Raw genomic sequence first — 12,560 nt, 5'->3', positions numbered from 1 at the left:
ATACGAGTTTAATATAAACAATTTCACATACCAATAAGCCTTTGCTCTTAGTCCACCTACAGATTAGAAAAAGGATCCAAACACATCAATAACTGTTGTTTTTAAAGCTTAGTTCCCATAGAATACTAATGAAGACTCAAAACGAAAAAGAAGTATTCCTCACAAAACCACAGCTCAGCAACTGTTAGGAAAAGATCAACACAAAGGATGGTAAACTGCAGTGAGGTTTCTATTCCATTAACAGCTTAAGTATCTCACATGAAAAGGAATGAAATTGTGTGGCACTCATAGCTTTTATATGTATATACACACACACGTCTATTTACATAGGTAAATACAAGTCTGCCGTAAGCTGTAAGAATTCCAGCTGATGTCCTCACACAGACAGCAAGACGCCTTTTTCTTCCCCTTGTCTTAACCAATGCAGTGTTTTTACAGAAATTGGAAAGAAAAAAAATCAAACTCAATTTACAACTAGATTAACTTTTATGCACTTACCACTCAAATCTTCAAATCCTTTTCATTATGCATGGGGTTGCTCTTAAGAATATATTAAATGTACACTGCAAGTGAGGTGGGACAAATTACATGAGCAATACTGTCATTCAGCAACTTACTTTCTTAGACATAGGTAGTACTTTTTTGGGAAATGGGATACTTTTTTTTTTTTTTTCTCCAAATAAGGCAGCGTAAGGGATTGGTGCAGCATTACACACAAAAGCACTGCTTTTCTAGAAATGATCTCAAGCTTCAACAGGCACAACATCTAATAAAATTATACATTTGCACTAAAAATGAATCACAAATCAAGGAGCACTAGACAATGACCACCTTTTTATTCTCCTTTATTTGAAAAATAAATAAACATTATAATTTACTATTATTTCCTTTAATGATGCCATCATTTTGAGTTAAGTTCTATTGATATTATCAATAGAAATCTATAACTGTCAGCATTTGAGGGCCATAGATATCTTGGAGAGAGTTTTCCGCTTACATCTAAGTTTCACAAGATCTTTAGAGTCAAAATAAAAATAATGCTTTCAATATGAAATCTAGGCTTTCCTTTGTACCTCAAAATTTCTGTCCTGCATTTCAGATTCAGGTCTTTTCAATTGATGTTTCTTATAAATGAATGTGGCTTGGCAGTTGTAATTGATCTAACAAAGATACTGAAAAATCTACTAAGTATTCCACTGGCACCAGTGTCGCTAGTGGTACCAAGGAAATTAGAGCAATGTACTTTTATAAACAGTTTTTCAACCCAAAGCTTTACTGAAATCTCAGTGCGTGTAGTAGCTTTTGGTGACTCCACAAGAGACATTATTTAAGAGTTAATGAGCAACAATATTCAAGAACTAGAATACAGACATTAACAGAGTCGAATTTGTAAAAGAGGGTAGATATAAGACTGATCCTTAGTATATAATTAGAGAGAATACATAGTGCTGAAAGTATCAACATTTTAGATTTACTAAAGCCTAGAAACACTATGAAAGCTATTTCACACGCAAAATACTGTAAACTCTATTTCAGCATCAGGGAAGGGAAATGCATGAGCTACTGCTGTAAGACTCTCCAGTAAAGGCCAGATTAATTAGAAAGCCACTATCCACTTCACTGAATTCATATGAGGATTATCATTCACAAAGAAAAAAAGCCCTCTACTCTCAATATACTTAAAAAAAAGAAAAAAAAAAAAAGAAAAAAAAGATGAGACCACCAGGTCTTAAAAGCTTAACAGGTCATGCAAGAAGAGGGGGTTGGGAGAAAAGCTCTTAACAGTTACAGGCTAATCTGGGGCTCTCTCTTCTAGGAAACATGCACTAGAACAGCGGACTGAAAAAAACATCGTCTTGTGCAGCAGCAGAGCCACAGCTCCTACATATTTACTGTAAATATCGCTTAAATTTTATTCATTGCTTTGCACCCAAAAGACTATAGAATTGGTGACTTAATCACCTTCCCACAGAGTAGCCTGTTAGCCAAACAAATCTCAACATTACTAATTATTGAAGCTTGGATGTAAGATCTATCACTAATTACGGATAACAGTTCTATCAAATGAAACAAATTTTCATTAAGTCCAAGTAAATGAGGACAAGATTATCATAATGATTTTAGGGGAATTAACTTTTAAGAGCTGATGAATTTCAACTACATATGCAACTCACACAAGCCAGGATGCCATGAAAGACAATGACATCCTGGCTTGTATCAGAAGTAGTGCTGCCAGCAGGGTAGGGAGATGATTGTCCCCCTGTACTCAGCTCTGGTGAGGCCACACCTAATTCAGTTCTGTGCCCCTCACTGTAAGAAAGACACTGAGGACCCTGGAGCATATCCAGAGAAAGACAACAAGGCTGGTGAACAGTTTGGAGCCGAAGTCTTATCAGGAACAGCTGAGGGAACTGGGATTGTTTAGTCAAGAGAACAGGAAGCTCAGGAAAGACCTTACTGTCTTTTATAGTCTTTAACTACCTGAAAGGAGGTTGTGGCAAGGTGGAGGTCGGTCTCTTCAACTGCATAACTAGTGATAAGGCTAGAGGCAATGGTCTCAAGTTGCGCCAGGGGAGGTTAAGTGTGGATATTAGGAAAAACTTCTCCAAAAGGGTGGCCAGTTACTGGAACAGGCTGCACAGGGAGGTGGTTGAGTCACCATCCCTGGAGAAGTTCAAGAAACATTTAGATGTTGTACTAAGGGACATGGTTTACTGAGGAAATACTGTTAGTAGGTGGACAGCTGGACTAGATGATCTTGGAGGTCTTTTTCAACCCTGATAATTCTATGAACTCCTTAAGTCTTGATTTTTTCTTGGCTGTGAAGCGGATTAGAGCATCTATCCTAACAATATCAGTGATATTCGGAAAAAGTTGTATAATTTAAGAGAAAGAGTTGATGGGGAAAATCTTTCATCTCTATTCTATGTCTCTGAAGAGAAAAAAAAAAAAGGTTACGATGAAGGTTACAATGAAATTATTATGAAAATGTTATTTTTAATAGCAATGGCAATTAAAAAAAATCCACAGTAACAATGTTTTTCTCCAGCAGAGGGCGATGTATAACTATCAACTACTCAGCAAGCCTCAAAAGGAGGATCTTATTTAATTATGAGGTGGATAAATCTATGCATTTTATATTGGATTACATCTAGCAGGGTCTTATCTTTATGAATTACACACAATTTATATAGAAGGGGCATCTGCTGTGGGGTGATATTTGTGACACTAAAGATCCTACTAAGTAGAGGAACATAGAAAACTATAAATATCTCACTAAAACATCATTTAATTCAATGCCAAGGTCAAGCCAACAATCTTCAAGTTGGATATCAATTCTATAATGACAAAAAGGTAAATTGAAACTCAGATATATGGGTATATTCTTCATTAAAATACATCGTCTGACACTTTTGTGACGCAATAAGGAAAAAAAATGAAGGAAAAAAGGATCAAAAGGAACCTTCATGATCACTTGGTGCCTTAGCATCAGACAATCCTCCAAGCAAAAACTTAATATGTAACACAAAAACCCAACAAATCTTCTGTTCACAAGTCACAACTTGCATCTCAAGACAAGTCTGCACAGGAGAATGATACACAGTGGATCATAAACAGGTGTACATTGTACTGGCAACTTTTCCAGTGAGATGGGGATTTCTCTAATATATTTGTATGCCTAAAAAAGTTTCCTTGCAATGAAATCTCAGTGTCATCAGGAAAAACTCTTTCCCAAACTGCTACTACATGTTATGCTGACAAGCTTTTTTTTCTAAACCATGCCTAATATACACACAGACAAACTAACTTTCGACAGTACTCTTCCCAAATTATCTTCCTGGAACAGCCATTAGATTGAATGAACACCCACACATGTGACTGGTGTCAAGAAGGTGAACTTTTTCAATGAATCACACAAGCTGTCCATAAATAAACCTCATTGCTGAATCAGAGTTCCTCTAAGCTAAAAAGCTCGACGGGATCAACACTTCAGCATGACATCAAAATTTTATTTTCCAGTTGCACTCACAAGAGCTGTCATAAATAACATTAATAACTATGACAGCCTTTTCTCTAACAAAATCAAGGAAGAATAAAACTAGGGAGAAAATGAACATGGTGGGGTTGACAAAATCTAGTAAACTTCAGGAAAATGTCAATGGAGTAATATTTTTCTGCAGCTCTAACTTCCTTGAACCAGTAACTTCTTTTTTCCAAGTCTGAATCTAAATAAAAACTTTTCCCCTCATGATCACACTCAGCAGGCAATCAGTCATAAATTCTGTAATTCTTCCACTAATAAATTAAAACATATCTCTAAAATATCTGGTGATAGAACTACTGTGATGAGTATTTTTGCCATTATTAGCACTTTTCCACAGGAAATGCTTGGAAGATTTCCAGAAAACAGAGAAATCTGTTTCTCTTTCTTTCCACCCTGATAGAGCTTTAATGATCAAAACGTAGACTTCTATTGAAAGATCCCGAAGTATTTACAATGCATAGGAATGAGACAGAAAGCTGTTTTTAGTTCACAGGAATCTGATGAAAAGGACTCTCAAGTTCTCCAACACACTCTAAAGTTGCCAGCACTCGATCCTTTTCTCCCTGCAGGAGTCTGTGCCCTAGAAGTGCAGACTCTGGGTGTGGGAACAACCTGCTGAGACTACCAATGGTTCTATTATTTGACTCGTAAAACTTGTAAAAATCTCACAGAACGTACAACGTGCTATTGTGTTCGTAAATCTCTTTCATGACTTAGTTAGCAGCCTGTCTCAAAGCAGTCTGGCCTGTTTTTGCTGCTACCATAAAAGGATTTTTTGAAAGAGCCATTTAACTGTGACCATGGTTTCAGCAACGCTGAGAAAACAAAGGAAGGGCTGAAGTCATTCAGACACTTCAGTACTCAGACTCCATCAAATCAGTGTCTTTCCCTCAGAAGGAGCTTATGCATAATTAGCTGTCTTTGTATACTGAATGAACAAATACATCAATATTCAAGATGCATAAAACTGCCACTTGTGAGCTGTAGTTTAGATTTAAGCATTAGAAACCGCAGTGCACCACCAATAGAGTACAGGTTATCAAAGAACATCTTCAGAAGACTAATTTTATAATCATGTACTTTCTGTCTTGTATCTTGAAAAGAATTAAAAGAAAAAACAATGTATTTTGTATTTCCCATAGCCAGAGTATTTTTAAATACAAGCAATTATTAATATTACTTCTTGTCACCAGCAAGGAAAGAATTGTATAAACAGAAAATTGATAGAAGTGGCTTCTGAGTTTACCATCAGTCTCTGTTCTTTGTAGCAGAGCCTGCAGTAGTCACTACTGCATGATAAACAGCACAAGATTCTCTGCACTGTGAAACTGATTACAATGAATCAAGACATTTTTTCTCATTCCTGAATGAATTATTCCCATTCTATCTAAAAGAGATGCTGATAGTCTTCCAGCAAGAGCACATTCTGAACAAGTATTGATTATCTATCTTATTGGACCCACAGAGTTAAGTGGCACGTTTGCATTACTTAAAGAAATTGACCATTTGCAACTGTGAAGGTGTAAGATCAGCTCTGTGCTCAGCTTCCCTTTAAAAAAAAAAAAAAACAACCCAAAGTCTAGCCTGTCTAAAATTAGCTGCTGTGGATTAAGTATGCCCAAACAGCCCTACACAGTGCATCAGACATGAGGATGGCACGCATTTGATTGTTTCTGATAGATCGTTCAACACAGCTAGCTACTGCCGGCATGTTATGGAGCAGCTCCCCAAGGGAAGGTGAGCTGAGAGCTCTAGTGTGGGAAATGAGCCGACCCACAGAGAAAGGTGCAGTCCCACAGCACCAAGGTACAAGCAAGCTGAGGAGGGTGATGACACTGACATGTACTGTCACAGACCAGCAAGCCTCAGGCAAGATAGGATGATGGACAAAGGTCTAGGGCTTCTTGCACAGCATTTCAGAAATGGGGCTTAGGGGCAGCCACACCTAAGACAACGCAGGAATGGCCTGAAGCCACCAGTCTGAGCTTAAGCAGAGGTTCTGCTCACCAGATGTGGGAAGGGGCCCTGAGCGAGGCCAATTAGTGCCCTCAGGGTCCCAAAATAGTAAACTTCATTAAGGACTGTAACTTGGTAGAGACACCAGGAGCCTGACTGCCTAAATACAAATAGACATGTGCAAATGCAAAGTTGCTTCAAGCAGAGTGAGATGCTACAAAAAAAAAAACCTATTTTAAAGTTTTCTAACTTGAGTACCTTAATTTTCAGCAGTTCATACCTGACTTCATATGGCCTTCACCATTTATTCAATGAGCTGAAAATTTTATAAATCCAGAAAGCATTTTCTTATATTTCTTGAATTTCTGTCTTAAGACTTCTTCTCCAGGATTCCAATTTTAAAACTACTGAACTGGGGATCAAGTTTAAACTAAGATATATAGACAGAAAAAACTTTGTTAAAAGGGAGTTGAAGGAAAGGATAGTCCTTCTCTTCTTCCTTGTAAGTCTCTTTTCCCCAGGCTTTTCATCCTGACATCAAAGTTTTAGTAAGTAAATTTAGCACCATAGCTATTGACAAGAGTCCAAGACAAGCTTCTACTAGAAAACTGAAAAGATGAGAAACCACATTTATAATATATAAAACTTGTTGCAACAAGACACAACACATATTGATGAATTGGCACATGATGCATCTGCCTTTCACTTGGCTATATTATTAAAACTGTAACAATGTACACTGTCCAGAATAGTGCAAGATGTATGGCAAATTAAATAATACAATCAACATGTCCACCACTGTTGCCTTTGGCATCCACTTTTTTTTTTTTTTTTTTCCGCAGTGCTCTCCAGACAGCTCTTGGCCTCCATCAAAGAACACTACATTATCATAACTCAGCATTAAGCTGTGACTAAGGCCAGGGACTTTGCAACACTGAACTAACTGATGTTTAGAGCAGAATTCTAGCAGCTGCACTACCAGTTGTTTAGCAGCCCTTTCCCCCTTCTTCTTCCCTTCCCATTCTCCTCATCCCTTTTCTTATTCCAAACCGTAATTCCAGCTTTCACTCCAACCCTCAGCTGAGAGTCTAGCAGAGGACACCTCTCCACATCACCATTTCTCCTAGTTTACTACTTCTATCAACCTGCACCCTATCCCAGGAACCTCTCAGTTTTCCTCAACCTTGAACACCCAACAAAGGGAATTCTAACATCACAATTCAATTGACTTTGGAATTTCCTCTTCAGACTGTTACTATTGGCCTTTCTCAGTCTCTTTGTCACTAGAATTCTAACCTAAAGCAGAAATTCAAGCATCTGAGAAATTTAGACTGTCCTCATGAATAGCTACAGAAACATCCTATAGTCCAGGATAACCTGCGCCTCTCAAATACTTTCCAGAACGTTATAATCTCCGAAAAGACAAAGGAAAGGAGCACAGTAATTAAAGAATCTGAGAGAATTAAATATCTGAGAGAAGTGACTTATACATCAGTTCTTTCAAGGTTCTATAAAAGAATATTCACTCACATTAACCACAAAGAAAGGTATCAATTCAGTGGAAACTACAGACATCGAGCACAGCAAGAGGCTCTTGCTATGGAATCACATCCCTAAGGTTTCTTCTAGAGTTTCTGTACTGCCAACTCAGGCTTGACTTTTAAAAAAGATTTATGAATGCTTCAGAGTGTTTGTGATTTACACTAACATAATACATATTTATGTATTTTTCAGCACTCTGATATGTACAAAAGGAAAAGAGAATATACAATTTTGCAAAGATTTCAGTTGCTTTTCAGATTAGAAGTGAATTTTTAACTGTAGCATCAAGTAAGTATACACCTGACTTCTTGTTATTTTTTTCTTTTTGTGGGTTTTTTTTTTTTTTTTGCAAATGTTCTTTCACTTCCCCAAAAATCAATTAAGCAAGAACATGGGTTCTTTAAAGCTTGTAACAAAGACAAGTTCATAGGTAGTCACCACTTAACTGAAAAGAGGCCCCAGTATCGAAATGAAACACAACACCCAGAAGTGTTTCATTGAGTACACAGAAAATGGTCCGATATATTTATAATTAGTTTCTCTACAGCAAAAGATAGACAGGAGCACCATTTACCTACAAAAGACTGGAAGTACTCATTAAGTTATAGTTACATACTAAATGAAATATTTGAAGGATAAGAACTGGTACCTTACCTTAACATACTCCAAAGTAGGATCTGGAACATTCTGATCTCTAGAACAGAACGGGGCAAGAGGGAAAAGAGAAACAAACAAACAAAAAAAATGGTGAGTCCAAATATTGCTATTGAATACTAGATCATGTTAAAATTCTTGTTAAAAATTGCCTCTGTAAAGGCAGATGGCCTACCCAATCATTTAAGAAATATATTAAACATCAGTTCCTTCTGGAAAATCACTAGAGGAGCTACTGTTACTGAATTTTGGAAATAAACATCATTATACAGCTTTAAGTGAACTAAAATCAATCTTATGACAAAAATTTCAACAGAGAGCTGAAAATAGTTAACTAAAACATTTCAAGTAAATTAAAGAGAGAACTCTCAAGCTTTTCAGTTTATTTCTTTCTTGTACATTTTCCCATTTAGGTTACTGGTAATGACAGGATTGAGAGGACATTCACTGCTAACACAGTAGAAAGTAAAACACAACATTCACTTTTTACATCATCAAAACAAAGAATTAATGGGTTTGCAAAAGTATAATATTTTACATTTTGAAAAAAGAAAAAAAAGTTTTTACTCCTTCGCAAACTCCACAAAATTATCATAACTTCAACATTACAATTCTTTGAAAGTCAAGTAATCAAGCCATTGCTCTATCTTAAAAATAAAATTTGTTTTTTGCAGGTTGTCAATACATACACATGACAAACATTCCCAAAGGCATAGAACACTACGTAATAAGCCCTGTTATCAATTATAACTCTCACAATAAATAGGAATAAAAACAAATATTTGTTTTCAGAGGCTTCTATATATTTGTTTTTATTTTGGAACGAGAAGGTTACGAGAGTTTGCAACATAGGCTTGGATGATTTCTACAGACTGAGATGACATACACAGTGCTAATTTAAACACAAACATGCAACAGACATTATGAAAATCTTGCAGACTCATAAAGCCATCAGGAGCCTATTATGGCAATCTAGTTTGCCACGCTGCCAACACATGCCCAAAAATTTAGAAAGGGAATTCTGTTCAAGTGGAAGTTTGCTATGATGTAACACTGGAAATATCAGCAGGTTCAGACAGGTAGAAAATGGGTTACATTGGAATCAACCAACTCAAAATATAGTTTCAAACTTCACATTCATTTGGAATGTAATTGCTTATCATCAGAAACTAAGTTATTGCTTAATACTCAGTTTTAGGTTTGATTCCCTCACAGCTCTTAATCTAGAAGCAAAACAGAGTCCTTCTGCTTCACAGCCCTGCCTCCAAACAACATTGCAAAGTGTTCAGCTATCCAGGTTGGATCATATGTTGCTGTTTCTCACTATCCCAGTACTTATCAACAGTCAAATTCCATTTCCAATTAAGTTTAAAAAATAAAAAAAAAAACACCAATGATGCCAAATCCACTGGAAGTAGAATTTGGTCCATTTGAAGTATATTCCTAGCCAAAATCCAAAAGAGAGACATTTGGGCAACCATATACACATAAAATACATGGAAACGTATCAGAGAAAACAGGTGAAGCACAGAGGAAAAAGGAAGTGTTGAAAAAAAAAAAAAAGAAAAGAAAAAAAGTTTTCTTTCACAACATTTAGCAATTTAACTGGGGAAAAAAAAATCCTATTCTTAACCAGTTCAGCAGAGTTCATAAGCATGGCTAAATTTTTCTCATACCCAAATGATCTGTAGGAAGTTCTGACAATACTGAGTGCTGTGAAAAAAGTCAGCAATTTATTTTGCAATTTACTCATCCCTTGTCTTTGGAATCTTTCAGAAAAAGAATCTAACAGTGCTTATTTGTACTATACGCCTAAACAATGAACTTAAGTGATAAAACTAGCTAGTTAACTGCTACTTTAGCAGTGAGAATGTTTTCTTCTGGTATTCACAAACTCTACTCCTGTACACTGGCCTTGCTATGGACTTTACTATTCCCACTGTCAAATGCAAGCAACAGATCTTTAGGACAGATCAAGCCAAAGGAAAATAAATGAAAGAGGTAGAAATGCTTCAAGACAAAGCAGTCTGTTTACTGCCATATAAAGCAAAGAAACCAGAACTGAAAGAAACTGACCTACTTTTCTTTCACTGTACTTATTCACCATCCGCATGACAAAAGTGCTTTGAAAATTTCGGCCTTGGGAAAAAGACGCTGTAGCAAATCTCTACAAGAGCACCATAAAATTTAATCTGATAAACTGATGCACAATAAAACATAGCAAATCGTACAGTGCCCCACTACTACAGTTCGTGGAAAGGGATGCTTATGCTGTAAGGCTTCCACATCTTAGCCACGTTTCTCCTAACGGATCTTCCCTCTTCTCTCCCTACCTTGTCTAACTCTTCATCTTTGTGCAATTTTTTGAGATTATTTTCAAGGAAGGTAACTTTCACTGATGTGCAATAACTAATAGTAAAGATTAATTATTTCATTTTCGTATCATGCAATTCCAGCATAAAGCTGCTACACTAAGCAGATTGCCAAAGCAACTAGGAACTGAGCACAAAACTAAATAGTATCAGCTTTCAATTAGTAGTGATGAAGCACCATTTATGTCACTTGCTCCCAGTAAAGGAAACCTATCCTGTCAAGACCCTTAAGAAAAATAAAAGCTTTCTTTTTTTTTTTTTTTTTTTTTTTTTTGTAAGTCATCTTAATAAAAAAGGCGAATTCACAACCACACTATTTGTATAGGATAGTCTTCAGGAAAAAAACAACACAACATTTTAAGATAAATACTTGCAGGCTCTGCTACGTCTCAAAATCAATTCGATTGAAGGTTTGTTTCTATAACAGCAAACTTTTCCTCTTTTAACAGATTTTACTACATTTCAAGTAATGCTAATGTCTCTCTTCATAATGAGCTTGACTTTTCAGCTTAGTTCATTTGCATGCTTACCTACTATACGTACAAATTAGAGTCTGTAAGTCAAAACCGTTACAGTGTGAACTGTGGGTTCACAGGTTGGGTGTTATTACATATTCTGAGGATTCCGATAATCAGATAAGCTCAATTCTCATTCAGCCAAAAAGCCCATTAAATGCAGAAAGAAGTCTTCTGGAATATTTTCAGAACACCTCAAAGTAAGGCACTGGGTAAGGGCTCAATAGGTCACAGAATTGGCTTCCCACTCTTTTCATACTCAGATTGTCACAAAATATAATTTAAGAAAGGGATGTGAATACATATTCCCATATCTATTTTGGGTATTCACAACCATGTCATCTCATTTCAAGAGATGAAAAACACAACCTCTCCCCAGAGTGTCTCTGTTAACCCTTCTTCACACGTACAAATAGCATACATGTACACATGTACAAGTAAACCATCCTCCACATGTCTATGTTGAAACTGCAGCAGAATACAATACTCCTCCAATAACAATTCACCAGTAGAAGTAAGCAGTTAATCATCGCACTCTTAACCTCCACCATTCTAAGGCTGTCCCAGTCAGAAGCACATTCTTTCTTGAGCTTCCCTTGATACATCTGAAAACATCTTTCTCACTGCTGGAGCACAAACCCAACCCTGATCATTCAAGCTCAGTGGATGCAAAATAGCCAGAATTTGCAAGCAGCTTTTCCTTTTCTGCAGACTCTGAGGTTTGTTCAATAATTCTCTAGCACTACATCAATGAAGAATCTTTAAGCAGATATCATACTATTTTTTCTATCCATTTTAAGAAAACCTCCATCTTCCTACGATTTTATGTTACGTTCCAATCTCTTTGCTGCTTTGAAGAGCCCTACAACATACAGACCTGCACAGATTAAACCATATTAAGCACCTGCTTTCTCCAGTCCTTTGCCACCCTCACGGACACACTTATCAAGTAACTGTGATAACTTCAATACAATTTAAGTGTGGACATAACATTATTATCAGAGATGCCCAAATCCTCATCATCATTCAACTAGATAATAATTCTTACAAGTTGTGTAAACTGCTGACGGTCCCTGAAGTACATTATTTGCGCTATTATGCGCTTTTATAAATGTTCTTGTGGGGAAAAACATTAGGACACATTGCTACAAGAAAGCATGTTTCTTTGTTTTACAGTAACCATTGCTAGTGACATTTTTAAAAGCAGCTCCTTTCTTCTACATTGAAAAAGCAATGCTCAGAAGAACAAATTTCTCAACAGTGCCAAGGCTGCTGCCTGACAAATCAAAGCAAAGACAGTACAGGCTCAAAGGAGCCTGACAAACTGAAAAATGTACCAATCTGCTGCATGGCTGCTTAGAAAAACAGAACTGCTACAGAGACCAGATAGGATTAGAAGCCTTCTTCAATTTGTCTCCAAATTCCTTCCATCTACATAGATTTAAGAAATACACAACTACTTAATTTTGAAGGTAC

General features: G+C 36.5%; 1 protein-coding gene across 7 annotated transcripts in view; it reads right to left on the bottom strand.

The window, feature by feature from the left end:
• Positions 1 to 12,560, bottom strand: part of BCAR3 (BCAR3 adaptor protein, NSP family member) — a 62,101-nt gene that overhangs the window by 38,029 nt on the left and 11,512 nt on the right. For all 7 annotated transcript variants that reach the window (XR_014885106.1, XM_085231188.1, XM_085231189.1 and 4 more), the window contains exon 3: positions 8,198 to 8,237. Coding sequence is in view for 6 of the 7 variants with exons in the window: in XM_085231188.1 (XP_085087314.1) it covers positions 8,198 to 8,237 (40 nt within the window). In the remaining variant the exon portion in view is untranslated. The remainder of the gene's footprint in view (positions 1 to 8,197; positions 8,238 to 12,560) is intronic.

This window comes from Meleagris gallopavo, chromosome 10, assembly GCF_905368555.1.
Source record: "Meleagris gallopavo chromosome 10, MGAL_WU_HG_1.1, whole genome shotgun sequence".
In the NCBI taxonomy this organism is placed as follows: Eukaryota; Metazoa; Chordata; class Aves; order Galliformes; family Phasianidae; genus Meleagris; species Meleagris gallopavo.
Note: the sequence above shows the minus strand (reverse complement) of the source record. Positions and strands in the feature narration are given on the sequence as shown.